Source organism: Erpetoichthys calabaricus, chromosome 7, assembly GCF_900747795.2.
Source record: "Erpetoichthys calabaricus chromosome 7, fErpCal1.3, whole genome shotgun sequence".
NCBI classification, from domain to species: Eukaryota; Metazoa; Chordata; class Cladistia; order Polypteriformes; family Polypteridae; genus Erpetoichthys; species Erpetoichthys calabaricus.
In genome coordinates, this window is record NC_041400.2 from 194,398,780 (window position 1) to 194,421,437 (window position 22,658).

General features: G+C 43.9%; 1 protein-coding gene across 4 annotated transcripts in view; it reads left to right on the forward strand.

Moving 5' to 3' along the window:
* Window positions 1-16,968, forward strand: part of LOC114654202 (ADAMTS-like protein 1) — a 388,522-nt gene extending 371,554 nt beyond the window's left edge. For 2 of the 4 annotated variants that reach the window (XM_051929878.1, XM_051929879.1), the window contains exons 22-24: window positions 638-820; window positions 10,556-10,690; window positions 16,587-16,968. In XM_051929878.1, the coding sequence (XP_051785838.1) occupies window positions 638-820; window positions 10,556-10,690; window positions 16,587-16,864 (596 nt within the window). In that variant the 3' untranslated portion in view covers window positions 16,865-16,968. The remainder of the gene's footprint in view (window positions 1-637; window positions 821-10,555; window positions 10,691-16,586) is intronic. The other 2 variants (XM_051929877.1, XM_051929880.1) reach the window with 2 other exon arrangements.
* The last annotated feature ends 5,690 nt before the right edge of the window (window positions 16,969-22,658 follow it).

The window sequence follows — 22,658 nt, forward strand, 5'->3', positions numbered from 1 at the left end:
CTTGAACTAAGAGGGCGAGTCAGACATGGCAGCAGTCATGGTCACAACCCAGAAAGGAGTTTCTTTAATTCTGAATCCAATTGGACTCGAGAAGAACAAATTCTCAACCATGTAGATGAGGGATGGAAGTGCCACCAGTGACGAAAGGGTTACCATTTATAAAACACATAAACCTCTGCTTTCTTTCCTTGACCCCACAAATATAACATAAATAACATAAAATACACATAAATCCATACAGATACATAGCAGGAGGGAAGGGCCTACAGCTTCTGTGTCAGGGGGTCCCACCCCTTTAGGCTCAACATATAAAAGACAAGGAACATCAGACAGAAAAGAAACCTCAATTGAGTAGAAAAACATTTTTAAAAGTGCACAAATACACAAAGTACTTTCTAAAGAACAAACAATTACAGAAAGTAGAAAGACAAAAACATTTTTCCAAGTGAATTTACAAAGGAAAAGATAAACAATAAAATAAAGACAAGAAAGGAGGCTTGCACAATACATAGAAGCACTTTTCTGATATGTGTATTGTGCTTTGGGTTAGTGCTCTCAGCAAAAAACAATATTTGAAATATTCATTGCTTTTGTTTTTTGAGCTGCTATTTTTCAAAAATGAATTTTTTTTCTACAGGGGTCCCTAAACCAAAAATCTCCTGGAGTTTTCTCCATGGCAAATCCGAGGCAATTCATCATCCAGTAAAGAACGACTCTGTACTCGTGAGCAATGCCTCGCTGCGTGACGAGGGCCACTACGTGTGTAGGGCAGCAAATCTGCATGGACAAGTCACGGTGATGACACATCTGCTTCTGCTGGGTATGTCACTTTATTTTCTGTTGAGTTAAAAATCAACCATGTATGGCACAAGGAAATTGGCAGCAAGAAGTGTAAAATCTGTGAATATTTTGCTTTTATCCAGAAGCATATTTATTTTTTATACATGATTTTTAAATTATATGCCACCTGGCTCATTAACCCTCTTGTCTTTAACCCCGAGCACCACTCCGGCTCAGAAGTCTATGTAAAAACGGTTAACCCCAAGTAGTTACCTGTTTGTAATGAGATATACAGTACAGCCTGAATACCTCTTGGGACAGCACTCTGCTGCCACCTTGTGGATGAAGTAGCATCATGCTGCAAAAACATCATAAACCTCTTTTTGCATTCTGCCACTCTGTGGTAGCTCATCAATATTCATGAGTGGGGTGGAGCCTTCAACCAGAACACAATGGAGAGTAAACAAGAAGCTGTAAAGCGCAGTTAGCATGAATAGTACATTTTAAAATCAATTGTTTCAAGCAGTAATGGCCATTCACTGCTAATGATCAATGTTATTTTTTTGTGTGTATGTGCCTTTTCTGGGAAATTCTGGGGACTCCTATACAGATAATTTGAGGTTTATTGAACCAAAGCAGGGGTGGCACGGTGGCACAGTGGTAGCGCTGCTGCCTCACAGTAAGGAGACCTGGGTTCGCTACGTGGAGTTTGCATGTTCTCCCCGTGTGGGTTTCCTCCGGGTGCTCCGGTTTCCTCCCACAGTCCAGTGACATGCAGGTTGGGTGCAATGGCGATCCTAAATTGTCCCTAATGTGTGCTTGGTGTGTCTGTGTGTGTGTGTGTGTGAGCCCTGTGGTGGACTGGTGCCCTGCCCAGTTTGTTCCTGCCTTGCGCCCTGTGTTGGCTCCCTGTGACCCTGTGTTAGCATATAGCGGATTGGGAACGGACTCACTGACTCAACCAAGGAGTCTGATTCTGGCATCTGTTTCCCTCAAGGTAAAGCAATCTGATTGTACTGTATATTACACAAAGCCATGTTGTTTTGTTAAGCGCACTGCCATTTTAGACCAATCATGTCAAAAACCCATTCTCATTGTAAAAAGTGCTATATAGCGCCCAGCCTGGCACAGACTGACACAGAGGCACATGTAAAAACACACAGGCTTTTTATTTTTCTTCACCTGTGGGGCACGTCTTCCCCGTGATCCCCACAGGCAATATACAGTCCCAAAAGCACTCACAGTAATCAAAAAACCCTTCTTCTGGCACCACCACTCCTCCCAGGCAACATAGATAGATAGATAGATAGATAGATAGATAGATAGATAGATAGATAGATAGATAGATAGATAGATAGATAGATAGATAGATAGATAGATAGATAGATATGAAAGGCACTATATGATAGATAGATAGATAGATAGATAGATAGATAGATAGATAGATAGATAGATAGATAGATAGATAGATAGATAGATAGATAGATAGATAGATAGATAGATAGATAGAGAGGAAAGGCACTATATGATAGATAGATAGATAGATAGATAGATAGATAGATAGATAGATAGATAGATAGATAGATAGATAGATAGATAGATATGAAAGGCACTATATGATAGATAGATAGATAGATAGATAGATAGATAGATAGATAGATAGATAGATAGATAGATAGATAGATAGATAGATAGATAGATAGATAGATAGATAGATAGAGAGGAAAGGCACTATATGATAGATAGATAGATAGATAGATAGATAGATAGATAGATAGATAGATAGATAGATAGATAGATAGATAGATAGATAGATAGATAGATAGATAGATAGATAGATATGAAAGGCACTATATGATAGATAGATAGTTACTTTATTCATCCCAATTCCCATATTCCAGCAGCAGCATACTGATAATAACAATATTAAATTAAAGAGTGATAACAATGCAGGTATACAGACAGACAATAACTTTGTATAATGTTAACGTTTACCCCCCCGGGTGAAATTGAAGAGTCGCATAGTGTGGGTGAGGAACGATCTTCTCAGTCTGTCAGTGGAGCAGGACAGTGACAGCAGTCTATCGCTGAAGCTGCTCCTCTGTCTGGAGATGATCCTGTTCAGTGGATGCAGTGGATTCTCCATGATTGACAGGAGTCTGCTCAGCTCCCGTCGCTCTGCCACAGATGTTAAACTGTCCAGCTCCATGCCTGCAATAGAGCCTGCCTTCCTCACCTGTTTGTTCAGGCGTGAGGCGTCTTTCCTCTTAATGCTGCCTCCCCAGCACACCACTGCGTAGAAGAGGGCGCTCACCACAACCGTCTGATAGAACATCTGCAGCATCTTATTGCAGATGTTGAAGGACGCCAGCCTTCTAAGGAAGTATAGTCGGCTCTGTCCTCTCTTGCACAGATCATCAGTATTGGCAGTCCAGTCCAGCTGCACTCCCAGGTATTTATAGGTCTGCACCCTCTGCACACAGTCACCTCTGATGAGCACGGGGTCCATGAGGGGTCTGGTCCTCCTAAAATCCACCACCAGCTCCTTGGTTTTGCTGGTGTTCAGGTGTAGGTGGTTTGAGTCGCACCATTTAACAAAGTCCTTGATGAGGTTCCTATACTCCTCCTCCAGCCCACTCCTGATGTAGCCCACCATTGCAGTGTCGTCAGCGAACTTTTGCAGGTGGCAGGACTCAGAGTTGTATTGGAAGTCCGATGTATATAGGCTGAACAGGACCGGAGAAAGTACAGTCCCCTGCAGCACTCCTGTGTTGCTCACCACAATGTCAGACCTGCAGTTCCCAAGACGCACATACTGAGGTCTGTCTGTAAGATAGTCCACGATCCATGCCACCAGGTATGAATCTACTCCCATCTGTGTCAGCTTGTCCCTAAGGAGCAGAGGTTGGATGGTGTTGAAGGCGCTAGAGAAGTCCAGGAACATAATTCTTACAGCACCACTGCCTCTGTCCAAGTGGGAGAGGGATCGGTGTAGCATATAGATGATGGCATCCTCTGCTCCCACCCTTCTCCTGGTATGTGAACTGTAGAGGGTCAAGGGGCGTGGCGGACCCTGTGGCCTCAGGTGGTGAAGCAGCAGCCGCTCCATGGTCTTCATCACATGCGACGTCAGGGCGACAGACCTAAAGTCATTCAGCTCACTAGGACGTGATACCTTTGGGACTGGGGTGGTGCAAGATATTTTCCAAAGCCTCTGGACTCTCCCCTGTTTCAGGCTCAGGTTGAAGATGTGCTGTAGAGGACCCCCCAGCTCCAACGCACAGGCCTTCAGCAGTCGTGGCGATACTCCATCTGGACCCACTGCTTTGCTGGCACGAAGTCTCCTCAGCTCTCTGCTTACCTGCGCTGTTGTAATTATGGTTGGGGGGAAACTCATTCCTGTGCTGGTATCAGCAGAAGGAAGGGTGGAGGGTGTAGTACTCTGAGGCGAGTGTGAGAGTGGGTTAGGGTGGTCAAACCTGTTAAAGAAGTTGTTCATCTGGTTTGCTCTCTTCACATCTCTCTCGATGGTGGCACCCTACTTCGAGCTGCATCCAGTGATGATCTTCATCCCATCCCACACTTCCTTCTGCTGTTGTACTGCTCCAGCTTTCTCCTGTACTGCTTCTTCGCCGCCCTGAGCTGGACTCGGAGTTCCTTCTGCACGCGCTTGACTTCATGCTGATCACCGCTTTTAAAAGCCCTTTTCTTCTGGTTCAAAAGGCCCTTGATGTCACTTGTAATCCATGGCTTGTTGTTAGCATAGCAGCGTACAGTTCTTACTGGAACTACAATGTCCATACAGAAGTTGAAGTAGTCAGTAGTGCAGTCAACAACTTCCTCGATGTTCTCACTATGTGACCCCTGCAGGATATCCCAGTCTGTAGTTCCAGTCTCTCAGAGCCTGCTCTGCCTCAGCGGACCACTTCCTGAATGAGCGTGTGGTTGTAGGTAGGACCCTCACTCTTGGTTTGTAGTGAGGCTGAAGCAGAACCAGGTTATGATCTGCTTTCCCAAGCGCAGGCAGCGGGGTGGCACTGTGTGCGTCTTTAACATTTGCATACAGTAAGTCAATAGTCTTATTTCCCTGGGTGTTAACAATCCACATACTGGCACATAAAGCGGGGAGATTGCCATTATCTTCCTCTCAGGGTGTAAGTGTAGGGCTGAGGGAAGACATTTGCATAAGAAGGTGGGGCTCACGGTGAGAGTCAACACATTATTGGTCAGTGGCGTAGCTAGGGGCGGGCGGAGGGGGCGGCACATTTTTGGGGGTGGCATTATTGGCCAAAAGTCTCAGTACAATTTGTGTGTAAGCAGCAGGGTTTGGAAGAACATCACTCATGAATGAAAAAAGTCAAATTCTCTGATTTTTATCCACAAATGCTTCAAAACTAATTTTCCGACTGTTCTTCTGTGATACAGCAGTTGAAATTTATGAGGCAATAACAAAAATAAACATTACACTGATAATAATTTCTAGGAAGATAAACAACTAATTTACAATTTATAATTTTGTTTTGTTATCAATTCGAATGCGTTCTTGCTCTGTGCATCCCCACCGATCACGTGTACACCACACTGGTTTTGGTTTTCGCAGCGTAATTACATTAAACTAATAATTAGAACACGGCTCGTCAGTGCGTCTGTACTATATTCTTGTCTAGTTGATGCTTATAAATAATTATATGGGAAAACTTATTGCTGTTTCTCTATATATGAATAAATCTATGCAAAGTTGATCTTATTTTTTCCCTATACGTCATTTTAATTATCTATTTAAATATGTTAACATATTCAGATATGTTAGAGGGCGGCAAATTGAAGCACCGCCCCGCCCCAAGTGGCACGAACTCGAGCTATGCTGCTGTTGTTGGTTAGTAAGTGGCTTTATTTAACCAAGGTATGCCATCCTCCAAGTGTCCCAGTGACACCCGTGTGGAGTGCTAAGGAGTGACTGGTGGCGTAAAAATCACTCATACATACCTGAGTGGAGGGTGCGAGAGTAGAGCAGACTTGGTCAGCTCCACTCACCCCACCATGAGAAATAATCCATCACCACGTCTGAACCGCAGACAGAGAAAGTGGAAGTTATTAGTTGTGGGCTTTGCCAGTTTACTCCCTGAGCAGAATCTCTTCATTGTTCTGGTGTCCCAGCTGGAAGGTGAAGCAGAAATGTCAGAGCATCTACCACAAGAAGAACAAGCAGGCTCAGAAAACGCCACGACGGGTCGGTTTATTTATTGTTTGTATTTTGAAAGGTTATAATTAATTAATGGCTCAGTAAAAAAATGACTTCTTTACTATTTAACAATCATATTCTCATTGTGTAGGGTAATTTGCCAAATGACACTTGGCCAAATCCCAATTGTCATTAGAAAAAAAACTACGATCAAAGCTTAAATAAAACGCAGCCTGTTCACATTTCAGCCCCAGAGAACTTCTGGCAAATGGTGCGGTAACGAGCAACTTCGGAATTCATCGCATCCAATCGAATGTCTTTGGAGTGCGGAAGAGGCCACCCAGCGGCCCTGAGAATGTCACGTTACATTATGGATTGGAACACTTTAAAAAAAAACACAGTGAAGGATTGTTTCTCTTGTGGACTATTTATGTACAGGAACTGCTCAAGAACCTTTGTTAGCACGTGTTCATCTTCTGGGCTTTCACTGAGCTGCTCATTAACAGACTTGGCAGCTTCAGATTCATATTTGTGCTTCATGTGCTGACCATATGGACATTTCTTTGTAATCAGATGTCTCCACTGGCCAACACCAAATCTGATCAGGAGTCAAATGTTCTGTTGTAGATAGATAGACAGATGTGAAAGGCACTATAGGATAGATAGATAGATGGATGGATAGATGTGAAAGGCACTATAGGATAGATAGATAGATGGATGGATAGATGTGAAAGGCACTATAGGATAGATAGATAGGTGGATGGATAGATGTGAAAGGCACTATATGATTGATTGACAGATAGATAGACAGATAGATGTGAAAGGCACTATATGATTGATAGATGTGAAAGGCACTATATGATTGATAGATAGACAGATAAGAAAGGCACTATATGATGGACATGAGAGGGACTATATAATAGATCAATAGATATATAGATAGATATGAAAGGCACTATATGATAGGTAGATGTGAAAGGCACTATATAATAGATATATACACATATTTGCATACAGTACATACATACAGTGCATCCAGAAAGTATTCCCAGCGCTTCATCACTTTTTCCACATTTTGTTATGTTACAGCCTTATTCCAAAATGGATTAAATTCATTTTTTTCCTCAGAATTCTACACACAACACCCTATAATGACAACATGAAAAAAGTTTACTTGAGGTTTTTGCAAATTTATTAAAAATAACAAAACTGAGAAATCCCATGTCCATAAGTATTCACAGCCTTTGCTCAATACTTTGTCGATGCCCCTTTGGCAACAATTCCAGCCTCAAGTCTTGTTGAATATGATGCCACAAGCTTGGCACACCTATCCTTGGCCAGTTTGGCCCATTCCTCTTTGCAGCACCTCTCAAGCTCCATCAGGTTGGATGTGAAGCGTCGGTGCACAGCCATTTTAAGATCTCTCCAGAGATGTTCAATGGGATTCAAGTCTGGGCTCTGGCTGGGCCACTCAAGGACATTCACAGAGTTGTCCTGAAGCCACTCCTTTGATATCTTGGCTGTGTGCTTAGGGTCGTTGTCCTCCTGAAAGACGAACCGTTGCCCCAGTCTGAGGTCAAGAGCGCTCTGAAGCAGGTTTTCATCCAGGATGTCTCTGTACATTGCTGCAGTCATCTTTCCCTTTATCCTGACTAGTCTCCCAGTTCCCCACAGCATGATGTTGCCACCACCATGCTTCACTGTAGGGATGGTATTGGCCTGGTGATGAGCGGTGCCTGGTTTCCTCCAAACGTGACGCCTGGCATTCACACCAAAGAGTTCAATCTTTGTCTCATCAGACCAGAGGATTTTCTTTCTCATGGTCTGAGAGTCCTTCAGGTGCCTTTTGGCAAACTCCAGGTGGGCTGCCATGTGCCTTTTACTAAGGAGTGGCTTCCGTCTGGCCACTCTACCATACAGGCCTGATTGGTGGATTGCTGCAGAGATGGTTGTCCTTCTGGAAGGTTCTCCTCTCTCCACAGAGGACCTCTGGAGCTCTGACAGAGTGACCATTGGGTTCTTGGTCACCTCCCTGACTAAGGCCCTTCTCCCCCGATTGCTCAGTTTAGATGGCTGGCCAGCTCTAGGAAGAGTCCTGGTGGTTTCTAACTTCTTCCACTTATGGATGGTGGAGGCCACTGTGCTCATTGGGACCTTCAAAGCAGCAGAAATTTTTCTGTAACCTTCCCCAGATTTGTGCCTCAAGACAATCCTGTCTCGGAGGTCTACAGACAATTCCTTTGACTTCATGCTTGGTTTGTGCTCTGACATGAACTGTCAACTGTGGGACCTTCTATAGACAGGTGTGTGCCTTTCCAAATCAGGTCCAGTCAACTGAATTTACCACAGGTGGACTCCAAAGAAGCTGCAGAAACATCTCAAGGATGATCAGGAGAAACAGGATGGACCTGAGCTCAATTTTGAGCTTCATGGCAAAGGCTGTGAATACTTATGTACATGGGATTTCTCAGTTTTTTTATTTTTAACAAATTTGCAAAAATCTCAAGTAAACTTTTTTCATGTTGTCATTATGGGGTGTTGTGTGTAGAATTCTGAGGAAAAAAATGAATTGAATCCATTTTGGAATAAGGCTGTGACATAACAAAATGTGCAAAAAGTGACGCGCTGGGAATACTTTCCAGATGCACTGTACATGTATACAGATGAGGACAAATGTGTTGGTCCTCTTCCAGCTCATAGACAAAGTGCCACATGCCCCCTGATAAGTGACAGAATGAAAGACCATTGTCCCCTGTGTGTCTTTCAGATGTCATCGAATAAAGCAAAGCAAGTGTGACAACAGTGTTTCTTCTTCTACAAAGATCTTCTAAAATGGCCTGGACACCTTTGTTGGGACCCCTAGAGAAGATCCTAAATAATTAGAGTTGACTGATTTTTCAAACTTGCTGTTTTCTTGAATTCTCATCATAGGCGTCTCCAATAGTGTAGTCACTCAGTCAGTGACTTTAAATGGAGGAAAGTCTTCACTCTGCTGTTTGGTGTCATCGTGTGTCCCAGACTGAACATGGAGTGAGAAAGCAAAGGAGAGAGTCATCCGAGGAAATCAGAGAGAAAATGATAGACCAGCATATGAAAGACAAAGGCTAAAAGACCACCATCTCCAAGCAGCTTGATGTTCCTTTGACAACAGTTGCAAATATGATGAAGAAGTTGAAGGTCCATGGGACTGTGGCCCACCTCCATGGACGTGGCCACAAGAGGAAAATCGACCTCAGAATGGACAGAAGGGCAGTGAGAATGGCAGACAAAAAGACAAGGACAACTTCCAATGAGTTACAAGCTGAACTCCAAGGCCACTTTTTGAGTGACAGTGGGCTCAAAGGAAGAAGACCCCGGAGGACTCCACATTAAAAAGCCAGAGTGGGATTTGCAGTGCTTCTGACAGATGGGACACAACTGGAACTTTTTGTCAAGTTGCATCAGCTCAATGTCCACAGATGAAAGAAATGAAGCTTTCAAAGAAAAGACCACCACACCTAATGTGAAACATGGATGAGGCTCCCTAATGTTTTGGGGCTGCTTTGCTGCATCTGGCATGGGGTGCTTTGAGTCTGTGCAGGGAACGATGAAATCTCAAGACTATCAAGACATTCTGGAGTGAAACGTCCTGCCGAGTGTCAGTCGCAGGTCATGGACCCTCCAACAGGATGATGAGCCAAAGCACACAGTGAAAAGCATCAAGAATGGCAAACACACACATTTTGTGTGTTTTGACTGCCGTCGGTTCTTATCGCCCATTGACAGGATGCTTCACCTGGTTGGGTTGTGCCCCCGGAGTTTGTGTTTTGTTTGTTTACGTAGATGGTGGGGTCACAACACATTAGAAATTAGGGACAGAGGATGATTAATGGGGCCAGAATGGACAAGGCCATACTGAGCAGCCTAGCCTAGCCAAGACATACAATGGGGGGACTCCCCCTACTCTTTCCAAAGGTGCCCAGGGGATCTTGTGTGACCACAGAGGGGCCGGGACCTCTTTTTTTTTTTTTTTAAATTGGAAGGACTTTGACAGTTTGATGGTGTCCCCATCAGTGCACAGGGGCATTGGGATCCACACACAGACCACAGGGTAAGTGCCCCTCTCACCACCACTTCATCTAGCAGCATACCCAGGTTGATCTCCCATATAAGAGTACCAGTCAGGGAAAAACATAGTTACCTCCAGGTGGGTCACCTGTTCTGAAGTGCAGGTGGGATGGCAGTGGGCCGATTGCAGGTGAGGTTTCTTGAGCTCTTATGGGAGTCTTAGTGGGATTTAGTCAAGGAGTGCTGTTTCTCGGGATGCCACCCTATTGTCTACCTTTGACTATTTTGCCCAGTGTAACTGTTTCTTTCTATAATGTTCCATGAAATCAAAAATAAAAATACCCCCCAAAAAAAGATCAACAGTTACAGAGAAGGATGCTTCAGATACGCTGGTCTGTGTTGTTACAGCTTTGGAATTGCTGATGCAGTCTAAAATATTTGTATTCAGTGACTGGAGACCAACACAGCCCAAGTCTGGCCTGTTGAGGAGAGGTCCTCACTGTGCTGCTGTCCTCTCACTTCACGTCTGTCCTCCTCTTTCCACAGTTGCCCCTCAGGTCCTGAAAGAGTCGGCGAGGTGGACGACCATCACTTCCTCAGCAGGGCCGGGGACCCACACTCTCCTCAGCACTGAGGCTGGCACCACTGAGATGGTCAACAGGGGGAGCACCGTCCTCATCGGTTAGTGCAGCCATTTTAAGTTTGGTGTTCAAATTGCTGGGCTTTCTTGTTCTTTTTCTGTGTGTCTTTTTTACTCTTTCATCTTCTTCTTCTTCTTCATAAAAAAAAAGTTTGCAATCAAGCATTCAGTCAAAGTACACTTGAAGTCGTCTTTTGTTTCACATGTTTTTTTTCTGTCTGCCTGTTATCTGGATTTGCTTTGTTTTCAGCCTTTTATTCAACTACCACATAGAAACTGACAGGTCAGCTTTGTTAATTCCTAACCGCCAGTCTGCTGTCATGTGAACTTTAGGAAACTCTGGAAAATGTTTGGTCCCCATTAGTTATCACAGTTAGTTGGTGTGGCTCTGCGGTTTATTGCTAACTAGTGAACCCCCTGGTGTTGCCCATTTGTCCACCTTAACAAACGAATAAATATCTCTGTGTTTGTTCGATCGCTGCATTTCTGCCATTCCCACAGATGGTGCATCATAAATATTTGTAGGAATAAAATGCATTGCATTTGTCATTCCAACAGATGGCACATCACAAACATTAACACTGCTTTTAAGAATCCCACACCAAATCCATCTTAATCAAAGGATAAGGGCCTGTGAGTGTGTGTGTGTGTGTCTGTCTGTCTGTATATCCAAATATCTACCCAATTTCTGTTTATGCTGTTCCAACTGATAGTGCATTTCAAGCATTTGTAGCAATAAAATGCATTGCATTTGGCATTCCAACAGATGGCACATCACAAACATTAGCGCTGCTTTTCTAATCCCATACCAAATGGCATATAACAGAGACATATGCATTGCATTTGTCATTCCAACAGATGGCACATCACAAACATTAACACTGCTTTTAAGAATCCCATACCAAATCCATCTTAATCAAAGGATAAGGGCCTCTGTGTGTGTGTGTGTCTGTCTGTCTGTATATCCAAATACCTATCCAATTCCTGTTTTTGTCGTTCCAACTGATAGTGCATCTCAAACATTTGTAGCAATAAAATACATTGTATTTGACATTCCAACAGATGGTGCTTCCCAAACATTAGCACTGCTTTTATGAATCCCATACCAAATCTACCTTAATAAAAGGATAAGGGTGTGTGGGTGTGTCTATATGTCTGGTGTGTCTATCTAGTTGCTATGTCTCTGTCATTCCAACATATCGTGCATTACAAACATTAGCATTGCTTTTACGAATCCCTCACCAAATCCACCTTAAAAAAAAAAATAAATAAAAGATGTGTCTTTGTTTCTGTGTTTCCATTCAGTTGCTATGTCTGTCATTTCAATAGATGGCACATCACAAACATTTGTCGAAATAAAATGCATTGCATTTGTTATTCCAACAGATGGCACATCACATATATTAACACTGCTTTTAAGACTCCCATACCAAATGACATATAGCAGAAATATATGCACTGCATTTGTCATTCCAACAGATGGCACATCACAAACATTAGCACTGCTGTTATGAATCCCATACCAAATCAATCTTAATTAAAGGCTAAGGGTGTGTGTGTCTGTATATCCATGTGTCTATTCAATTGCTGTTTTTGTCATTCTAACAAATGGCACATCACAAACATTAATGCACCTTTTATGAATCCCATACCAAATGGCATATAACACAGACATAGGCATTACATTTGACATTCTAACAGACGGCACAAACATTTGTAGTAATGCATTTTATTACTACAAATAAGTGTCAGTATGTCAGTGTATCCATCCAGTTGCTACGTGTCTCTCATTCCAACAGATGGTTTGTCACAAACATGCACAGCAAAAAATACACTGCATTTTTCATTCCAACAGATGGCACATCACAAACATTTACACTGCTTTTGTGAATCCCATACTAAATGGCATATAACAGAGATATATGCACTGTATTTATCATTCCACCAGCAAGCGTATCACAAACATTTCTAGTAATACATGTTATTACTACAGATAAATGTCTGTGTGTCTGTGGATCAGTGTGTCTGCACCTATGCCCCGTCATTGAAACAGATGGTGCATCACAAATATTTACAGTAATAACTCTAAGCAATCAATGTAGACCTCAGCGTTAATGTTTGGAAATGTATTTTGTAATGCATGTAGTAAAAAAAAAATGCAGTACATTTGTCATTCCAACAGATGGCAAATCACAAACATTTGTACTGATAAAGTGCATTACTAAAAATGTTTGTGAAGTGCCATCTGTTGGAATGAGAGATGCAATTCCTTTTTTTACTAAAAATATTTGTGATCCTCCATTTTTTTAGAATGACTGAGACATGGAAATCGGACGAACACACACAGATATAAAGACATTTATCCGTTTATTAAGGTGGACTAGCTGTCCCACTTGTCTAAGATGGGTTGAAATCTAAGTAATCAATGTAGAGTTCAGCGTTAAAGTTTGCAGTGCACCATCAATTGGAATGTATTTTGTAATGCATGTAAGATGCATTGCATTTGTAATTTGAACAGATGGCACATCACAAACAAATGTTTGTACAAATGTGATGCACCATCAGTTTGAATGATAGCAGCACAGCAACTGGATAGACACACGGACATACAGACACACACACACACACACACACACATACACATACACACACACACACACACACCCCTTTATAAGGTGCATTTGGTGTGGGATTCATAAAAACAGTCCTAATGTTTGGAATGCGCCATCTGCTGGAATGACAAAAGCAAAGTATATGTCTCTGTTAGATGCCATTTGGTATGGGATTCATTAAAGCAGCATTAATATTAGGGATGTGCCATCTGTTGGAATAACAAATGTAATACAGATGTCTTTGTTATATGCCACATTGTATGGGATTTATAAAAGCAGTGTTAATATTTGTGATGTGCCATCTGTTGGAATGACAAAAGCAATGCATTTTATTACTACAAATGTTTATGATGTGACATCTATTGGAATGATAGAAATATACCACCAGGACAGACATAAAGAAACTTGCCCTTTTTATTAAGATGGATGAGATGTGCTGCCCATCTGTAATGGGCTGGCATCTAACTAATCAACATAGACCCCAGCACTAATGTTTGCAGTGCACCGTTCAATGCATATGTCTCTATTATATGCCATTTGATATGGGATTCGTAAAAGCAGCGCTAATGTTTGTGATGCACCATCTGTTGGAATGACAAATACAATGACTATGTCTCTGTTATGTGTCATTTGTTATTGAATTCATAAAAGCAGTGTTAATGTTTGTGATGCAGCACCTGTTGAAATGTGTAATGCAATGTATATGTGCGCCACCTGTTGGAATGGAAAATGCCTCTGATATATGCCATTAGGTTTGGGAATTGTAAAAGCAGTGTTAACGTTTTTGATGCGTCATCTGTTGAAATGAGAAATGCAAGGAATATGTCTCTGTTATATGCCATTTGGTAATGAATTTATAAAAGCAGTGTTAATATTTGTGATGTGCCATCTGTTGAAATGACAAAAGCAATGCATTTTATTACTACAAATGTTTATGATGTGACATCTATTGGAATGACAGAAGTATACCACCAGGACAGACATAAAGAAACTTGCCCTTTTTATTAAGATGGATGAGATGTGCTGCCCATCTATAACAGGTTGGCATCTAACTAATCAACATAGACCCCAGCACTAATGTTTGCAGTGCACCATTCAATGCATATGTCTCTGTTATATGCCATTTGATATGGGATTCGTAAAAGCAGCGCTAATGTTTGTGATGCACCATCTGTTGGAATGACAAATACAATGACTATGTCTCTGTTATGTGTCATTTGTTATTGAATTCATAAAAGCAGTGTTAATGTTTGTGATGCAGCACCTGTTGAAATGTGTAATGCAATGTATATGTGCGCCACCTGTTGGAATGGAAAATGCCTCTGATATATGCCATTAGGTTTGGGAATTGTAAAAGCAGTGTTAACGTTTTTTGATGCGTCATCTGTTGAAATGAGAAATGCAAGGAATATGTCTCTGTTATATGCCATTTGGTAATGAATTTATAAAAGCAGTGTTAATATTTGTGATGTGCCATCTGTTGAAATGACAAAAGCAATGCATTTTATTACTACAAATGTTTATGATGTGACATCTATTGGAATGACAGAAGTATACCACCAGGACAGACATAAAGAAACTTGCCCTTTTTATTAAGATGGATGAGATGTGCTGCCCATCTATAACAGGTTGGCATCTAACTAATCAACATAGACCCCAGCACTAATGTTTGCAGTGCACCATTCAATGCATATGTCTCTGTTATATGCCATTTGATATGGGATTCGTAAAAGCAGCGCTAATGTTTGTAATGCGTCATCTGTGGGAATGACAAATACAATGACTATGCCTCTGTTATGTATCATTTGTTATTGAATTCATAAAAGCAGTGTTAATGTTTGTGATGCAGCACCTGTTGGAATGTGTAATGCAATGCATATGTGCGCCACCTGTTGGAATGGCAAATGCCTCTGATATATCCCGTTAGGTTTGGGAATTGTAAAAGCAGTGTTAACGTTTGTGATGCGTCATCTGTTGGAATGAGAAATGCAAGGAATATGTCTCTGTTATATGCCATTTGGAAATGGATTTGTAAAAGCAGAGTTAATTTTTGTGATGTGCAATCTGTTGGAATGGAAAATGTAATGCACTTCACTAGTACAACTGATTGTGATGCTCCTTCTGATGGAACGACAAAGACATAGCAAGTGGACGGGCACCCAGACACACCGCCACTTGTGTGTTTATTCCATAGAAAATTTCATCCAGCTGTTTTGGAGTAATGCCTTGATTTTTGTGGCATGTTGGTCTTCCCATTAGTCAGTCAGTCATTATCCAACCCGCTATATCCTAACACAGGGTCACGGTGGTCTGCTGGAGCCAATCCCAGCCAGCATAGGGCACAAGGCAGGAACAAATCCATGGGCAGGGCGCCAGCCCACCACAGGGCACACACACACACACATCAAGCACACACTAGGGACAATTTAGAATCGCCAATGCACCTAACCTGCATGTCTTTGGACTGTGGGAGGAAACCCACGCAGACACGGGGAGAACATGCAAACTCCACGCAGGGAGGATGAACCCAGGTCTCTTTACTGCGAGACAGCAGTGTTACCACTGTGCCACCCTCTTCCCATTAGCATTTCTCAGTTAAATTCTTAAAACTCCATAAAGTTCAAATTCTTTAAATTGCATGAACAATAACGTAAATGCAACATTTTGTGAAGGTAGAGTCAAGTCAGTTCTGAGTGATGTGCAGTTTTTTGTGTTGGTCCGCCACACGCCGCAATGCCTATTCAATCATCGACGTGGACCGTAGCCTTGACTGTATGTAGTGGCAAATCTAAACAGCATGCTAAATTCGTTACTATTGGCTAATCATTTTAACGTCATAATGCAGTTTTGGTTTTACACCCCATTTCACCCCCCACCCCATTACAGTCCTGTCCCTTCTTTCTCGCTCTCATGGCAGATATAATAAGGACACCTCCAGAAAGAGGAGATCCTGTGGACTTTGAACAACATGGTGGGCACTTTGTTGTGTGTCTCTGAATGCCTGTGCCTGCTACTCCAGCTTTACGTGAATTAGAACAAAGGATTTGTACACAACTTTCGTGATTGGTACAGAAGGATGCCAGACATCCTGGCAGTTGTGTGTCTGTGCGAGTCACTTACTTGTGTCACCAACGCACTCCAGCTGTCCCGCATGGGCTGACTTGATCTCTGCCTGTCTTAAAATTCTTTGGCTACAGAAACAATCATTTACAGCTGGTGCACAACTGTTCCTTAAATTTCCCCAAATGTAACTCATCTTCTTCTCCTTTTTCCTTCTCTTCCTCTTGTCTTTTTTTTTTTTTTTTTTTTTTTATCTTTGCCGTAGGTTGTTTCATCCAAGGCCACCCCACACCACGCATCTCCTGGTTCCAAAACGGTAAACCTCTGAGTCTGCTGTCAGATCTTACATATCAACTTCTGGAAGGAAATCAAATTCTGCAGCTCTCCAATGTAAGCAGCCGGACGAATGGAGAAGTCAGCTGTCTGGCAGAGAACGAAGCGGGGACGCTGCTGCAAAGGGTGCTTCTACTAATTCACGGCAAGTCCATTTACAGTTTATTTTTGGGGGTTTATACCTCATCAGAAGTAAACACCCCTCTTTAATCTCTCTGGTCAAATATCCTTAGTTTGTAACACCACCTGCGTTTATAGCGCCTTCGGAAGGTCTTGAGACGCTTTGGACTCTTTGTTCACACACTGCCATCTAGCAGCTCGAGGGATGTACTGTCCTCTGTATGTTCTCTCCCCTGGTCTTCCAGTTCACAAGTACAGTTGTGTTCAGAAGGACAGCAGTGGGTTTAAAAAAGTGAATAAAGCTCCATACACGCAAATGAGTTAAGCACACTGGACGTTCAATTCCAAATCAAAACATAAAGGAAAAAATATCAAATTTGTGTTACTCCTTTACAGAAAGTCAAGTCAAGTCAAGTTGGGCAGCATGCACTGGTACAGCGCGTTGCCACACCCACTACACGTCAAAACAAGTCGGGATCCCGGTTTGCAACCCCCCCCCCCCCAGGTGGACACGTGGTCCAGTCCCACCCTCACCGAAATGACCCTCTATCTGCCGCAGCCAGGTGTTATGTGAGTGACCCCCTTGGTCTGGTCCAGCCACTCGGGTCCCCAACAATGAAGATCTTACGAGCCGGATCACCCGCGGGGAAACGCGCCACACGGCTGTAGTGCCGTAACTGACGCTCCCTCACAATGCGGGTAATGTGCCTCATTTGGGACTCCATGAGCAACACAAAATCAAACCAATGGTACCCAAGGATTTTCCAGAGAGACACACATGAAGGAGTCCAGTCTTCATCTCAGGTCACTGGATTGCATCCATGTCTCACAAACAGGAAGCAACAGGACTCTAAAGACTTGGACCTTTGTCCTTTTGCTGATATCAGGAGAGCCACACACCCCTTTATGACCTCATGACCCCCATGCTCTCCCAATCCATCTACTGACTTCATAGGAAGAGTCACATGAATGTTACTGCTGAGGTAAGTAAACCTCTCAATGACGAGGTCGACACGCTCTCCGCAGACAGACATATTGCTGATGGCCGTGCCCAAGAGGTCATTAAAGGCCTGGCTCTTTGGTTTTTATCAGGACCCTCACAAGCCCAGACACTCAGACCCCTCACTCAGTCTCTCGATCACCCCGATCAGAGCCTCCATTGACTCCGCGAAGATCTCATCATCGTCAGCAAAGTCAAGATCCGTGAACCTTTCTTCACCAACAGATGCCCCCCAGCCGCTGGACCCCATGATTTTGCCCAACACCCAGTCCGTATAAGCATTGAACAGAGTAGGAGCAGAACAGACCGCTGACGGACCCCAGAATCAACTGGGAATAAACACAGAGGGTCTGCCTCCACTCTGCACAGCACTCACAGTACCAGTGGACAGGCCGGCTATGATATCCAGCAACCTCGAGGGGATCCCACGAATCCTCCGGATGTCCCACAGGGCAGCTCGATCAACTGAGTCGAACGCTTTACGAAAATCGACAAAGGCTGCAAAGAAACTCTGACGATATTCGCGTTTGCGCTCCATGAGAACCCTCAGTGCCAGGATGTGGTCGATGGTAGACTTATTAGGCATAAAACCAGTCTGTTCTGGTCGCTGGTAAGTGAGCAAGTGATCACAGATCATATTGAGGACAACCCTAGCAAGAAAGTGAAGAACAGGGAATATTAGGCTGTTCAAAATAATGGCAGTGTGGAGTTCAATTAGTGAGGTCATTCATTCAGTGTCAAACAACGGCCCTTATAAATACTTGGGATCAACAGTACAGAGTAACAGGGAGTGTGGAAGAGAGTGTAAGCAGGGTGGAGAAGAGTGTCAGGAGTGATTTGTGACAGACGGGTATCAGCAAGAGTGACAGGGATGATAGCGAGACCAGCTATGTTATATGGGCTGGAGACGGTGGCACAGGTGACAGAGCTGGAGGTGGCAGAGTTACAGATGCTAAGATTTGCATTGGGGGGGACAAGGATGGGCAGGATTAGAAATGAGGACATTAGAGGGTCAGCTCAAGTTGGGAGACAAAGTCAGAGAGGTGACATGGCGTTGGTTTGGACAGAGGAGAGGTGAGGGGTATATTGGGAGAAGGGTGCTAAGGACTGAGCTGCCAGGTAAGAGAAGAAGAGGAAGGCCTAAGAGAAGGTGGTGAGAGGGGACATACAGGTGATGGGAGTGACAGAGCAAGATGACGAGGACAGGAAGAGATGGAGGAGGATGATCTGCTGTGGCGACCCCTAACGGGAGCAGCTGAAAGAAGAAGAAGATTTAAGGAAGGAAGGCAGCAGATGTTGCACATGACTGTTAGAATGCATCTCTCTCTCTGAAAATTGGAGTAAAACGGGTCATTCTAGCCATTGTTCAGAAGAACAGCGTCCTTTGTTTAAAAAGTTGATTGGAGAGGGGAAAAATATACATGTGTATCTCAATAAATTAGAATATCATCAAAAAGTTAATTTATTTCAGCAATTCAATTCAAAAAGTGAAACTCATACATAGATTGATTACACACAGAGTGATATATTCCAGGGCGGCATGGTGGCGCAGTGGGTAGCGCTGCTGCCTCGCAGTTGGGAGATCTGGGGACCTGGGTTCGCTTCCCGGGTCCTCCCTGCGTGGAGTTTGCATGTTCTCCCCGTGTCTGCGTGGGTTTCCTCCCACAGTCCAAAGACATGCAGGTTAGGTGGATTGGCGATTCTAAATTGGCCTTGGTGTGTGGGTGTGTTTGTGTGTGTCCTGCGGTGGGTTGGCACCCTGCCCAGGATTGTTTCCTGCCTTGTGCCCTGTGTTGGCTGGGATTGGCTCCAGCAGACCCCCGTGACCCTGTGTTCGGATTCAGCGGGTTGGAAAATGGATGGATGGATGATATATTCCACATGTTTATTTCTCTTCATTTTGCTGATTATGGCCTACGGGTAACGAAAACTCAAAATTCGGTATCTCAGAAAGTTAGAATATTGTGAAAACGTTCAATATTGGAGACTCGTGGTGTCCCACTCCACTCAGCTAATGAACCCAAAACGCCTGCCACCCAGGTCACCCCATTTACTGCCAGTGTCCTAAACAAAAAAAGCAAAAAATGATCAGCACTCTCAAGGAGGTCAGGGTCATACAAAAGTGGGATCTTCAGACTGAGATGCCACCTTCCGGGAGCCCTCGAGTTTATGTCGTCCCAACGAGAATAGGTGTGGTCCAGTTGAGTTGGTGCCCTCATTGGTTGGCTTTTCGGAGCTATGGAGGAGAAAAGAGATGGTGTTGTTAGTGTTGGCATCCCCTGTTGTTATTGCATACTGTACCTTCTCTGAATTCTTCCATGTGAACCCTGAATACAATGAGGACCGATTGAGGTCATTTATGTGAGGTAGAATGCCTAGAGGGGGCTGGCTGGGTGGTCTTGTGGCCTCGGAACCCCTGCAGATTTTTCTTTTTTTCAGTTTTTTCTGTCCTCCCTGGCCATCGGACCTTACTTTTATTCTATGTTCATTACTCCATCCATCCATCCATTATCCAACCCGCTATCAAGCTGTTTTGGAGTAATTCCTTGATTTTTGTGGCACGTTGGTCTTCCCATCAGTCAGTCAGTCATTATCCAACCCTAACACAGGGTCACGGGGGTCTCCTGGAGCCAATCCCAGCCAGCACAGGGCGCAAGGCAGGAACAAATCCCGGGCAGGGTGCCACACACCAAGCACACACACAAAAGACAATTTAGGACCACCAATGCACCTCACCTGCATGCCTTTGGACTGTGGGAGGAAACCCACTCAGACACGGGGAGAACATGCAAACTCCACGCAGGGAGGACCCAGGAAGCGAACCCACGGGTCTCCTAACTGCGAGGCAGCAGCGCTACCCACTGCGCCACCGTGCCACCCCATGTTCATTAGTGTTATTTTGTCTTTTTTTCCTCCTTCTTCATCCTGTAAAGCACTTTGAGCTCCATCATTTGTATGAAAACGTGTTACAGAAATAACAACAACAACATTTATTTCTGTCGCACATTTTCATACAAAAAAGTAGCTCAAAGTGCTTTACATAATGAAATTTGTAAAGATGTTGTTGTTGAGCCTGGAAGTTGATCCTCAGGTGCCACGTATAACAAAATATTTACAGGACATTTATCTAAGGTCACTCACAACATGTATGATACCATTGGTTCCATTACTTTTGATTTTCCAGTTGTAGCACAGGCAGGTCACATGACTTGTTCAGGGTCACACAGTGTTAGTAGCAGGATTTGAACCCACAACCTCAGGGCTTGAAGTCCAAAGCCTTAACCACTACACCACAGCGCTTGGCATATACTGTATCTCACAAAAGTGCGTACACCCCTCAGGTTTTTGTAAATATTTTATGATATATTTTCATGGGACAACACCTGATGATATGACACTTTGACACAATGTCAAGTAGTCCGTGTCCAGCTTGTATCACAGTGTAAATTTGCTGTCCCCTCAAAATAACTCAACACACAGCCATTAATGTCTAAACCGCTGGCAACAAAAGTGAGTACAGCCCTAAGTGACAAATGTCCAAATTGTGCCCAATTAGCTGTTTTCCCTCCTCGGTGTCATGTGACTCGTTCGTGTTACAAGGTCTCAGGTATGTTACATTTGGTGTTATCGCTCTCATACTGGTCACTGGAAGTTCAACATGGCACCTCATGGCAAAGAACTCTCTGAGGATCTGAAAACAAGAATCGTTACTCTACATAAAGATGGCCTCGGCTATAAGAAGATTGGCAATACCCTGAAACTGAGCTGCAGTACGGTGGCCAAGACCATACAGCGGTTTAACAGGACAGATTCCACTCAGAACAGGTCTCGCCATGGTCGCCCAAAGAAGTCGAGTGCACGTGCTCAGAGTCCTATCCAGAGGTGGTCTTTTGAAAATCGATGTATGAGTGCTGCCAGCATCGCTGCAGAGGTCAGCCTGTCATTGCTCAGACCGTACGCCCGCCGCACACTGCATCAAATTGGTCTGCATGGCTGTCATCCCAGAAGGAAGCCTCTTCTAAAGATGATGCGCAAGAAAGCCTGCAAACAGTTTGCTGAAGACAAGCAGACTAAGGACATGGATTACTGGAACCACGTCCTGTGCTCTGATGAGACCAAGATCAACATCTTTGGTTCAGATGGTGTCAGGCGTGTGTGGCGGCAACCAGGTGAGGAGCACAAAGACAAGTGTGTCTTGCCTACAGTCAAGCATGGTGGTGGGAGTGTCATGAGGTTTGGGGCTGCATGAGTGCTGCCGGCACTGCGGAGCTACAGTTCATTGAGGGAACCATGAATGCCAACATGTACTGTGACATACTGAAGTACTGCATGATCCCCTCAACTTCGGAAACTGAACATGATAACGACCCCAAACACACCTCCAAGACCAACACTGCCCTGCTAAAGAAACTGAGGGTAAAGGTGCTAGACTGGCCAAGCATGTCTCCAGACCTGAACCCTATTGAGCATCTATGGGGCAGGTGGAGGAGCGCAAGGTCTCTAACGTCCACCAGCTCTGTCATGGAGGAGTGAAAGAGGATTCCAGTGGCAACTTGTGAAGCTCCAGTGAACTCCATGCCCATGAGAGTTAAGGCAGTGCTAGAAAATAATTGTGGCCACACAAAATATTGACACCTCCTCTTCTTCAGTCTTGGCTTCCTGGTGGCCTGCTTTTTATAGGGTTGGCACCACAAGGGGCGGAGTCTGCCTGTGTAAGTGGGGTGGAGTTATGCATCTTCCTTCAGTGGTCAGATAGCATCAGCGCCCCCTCTCTTCCCCAGGTGGAACTGCTTACCTCACCAGAGCCAGTAAGGTGGTCCCCAGACACACATACATCCATCCATCCATCCATTTCCCAACCCGCTGAATCCGAACACAGGGTCA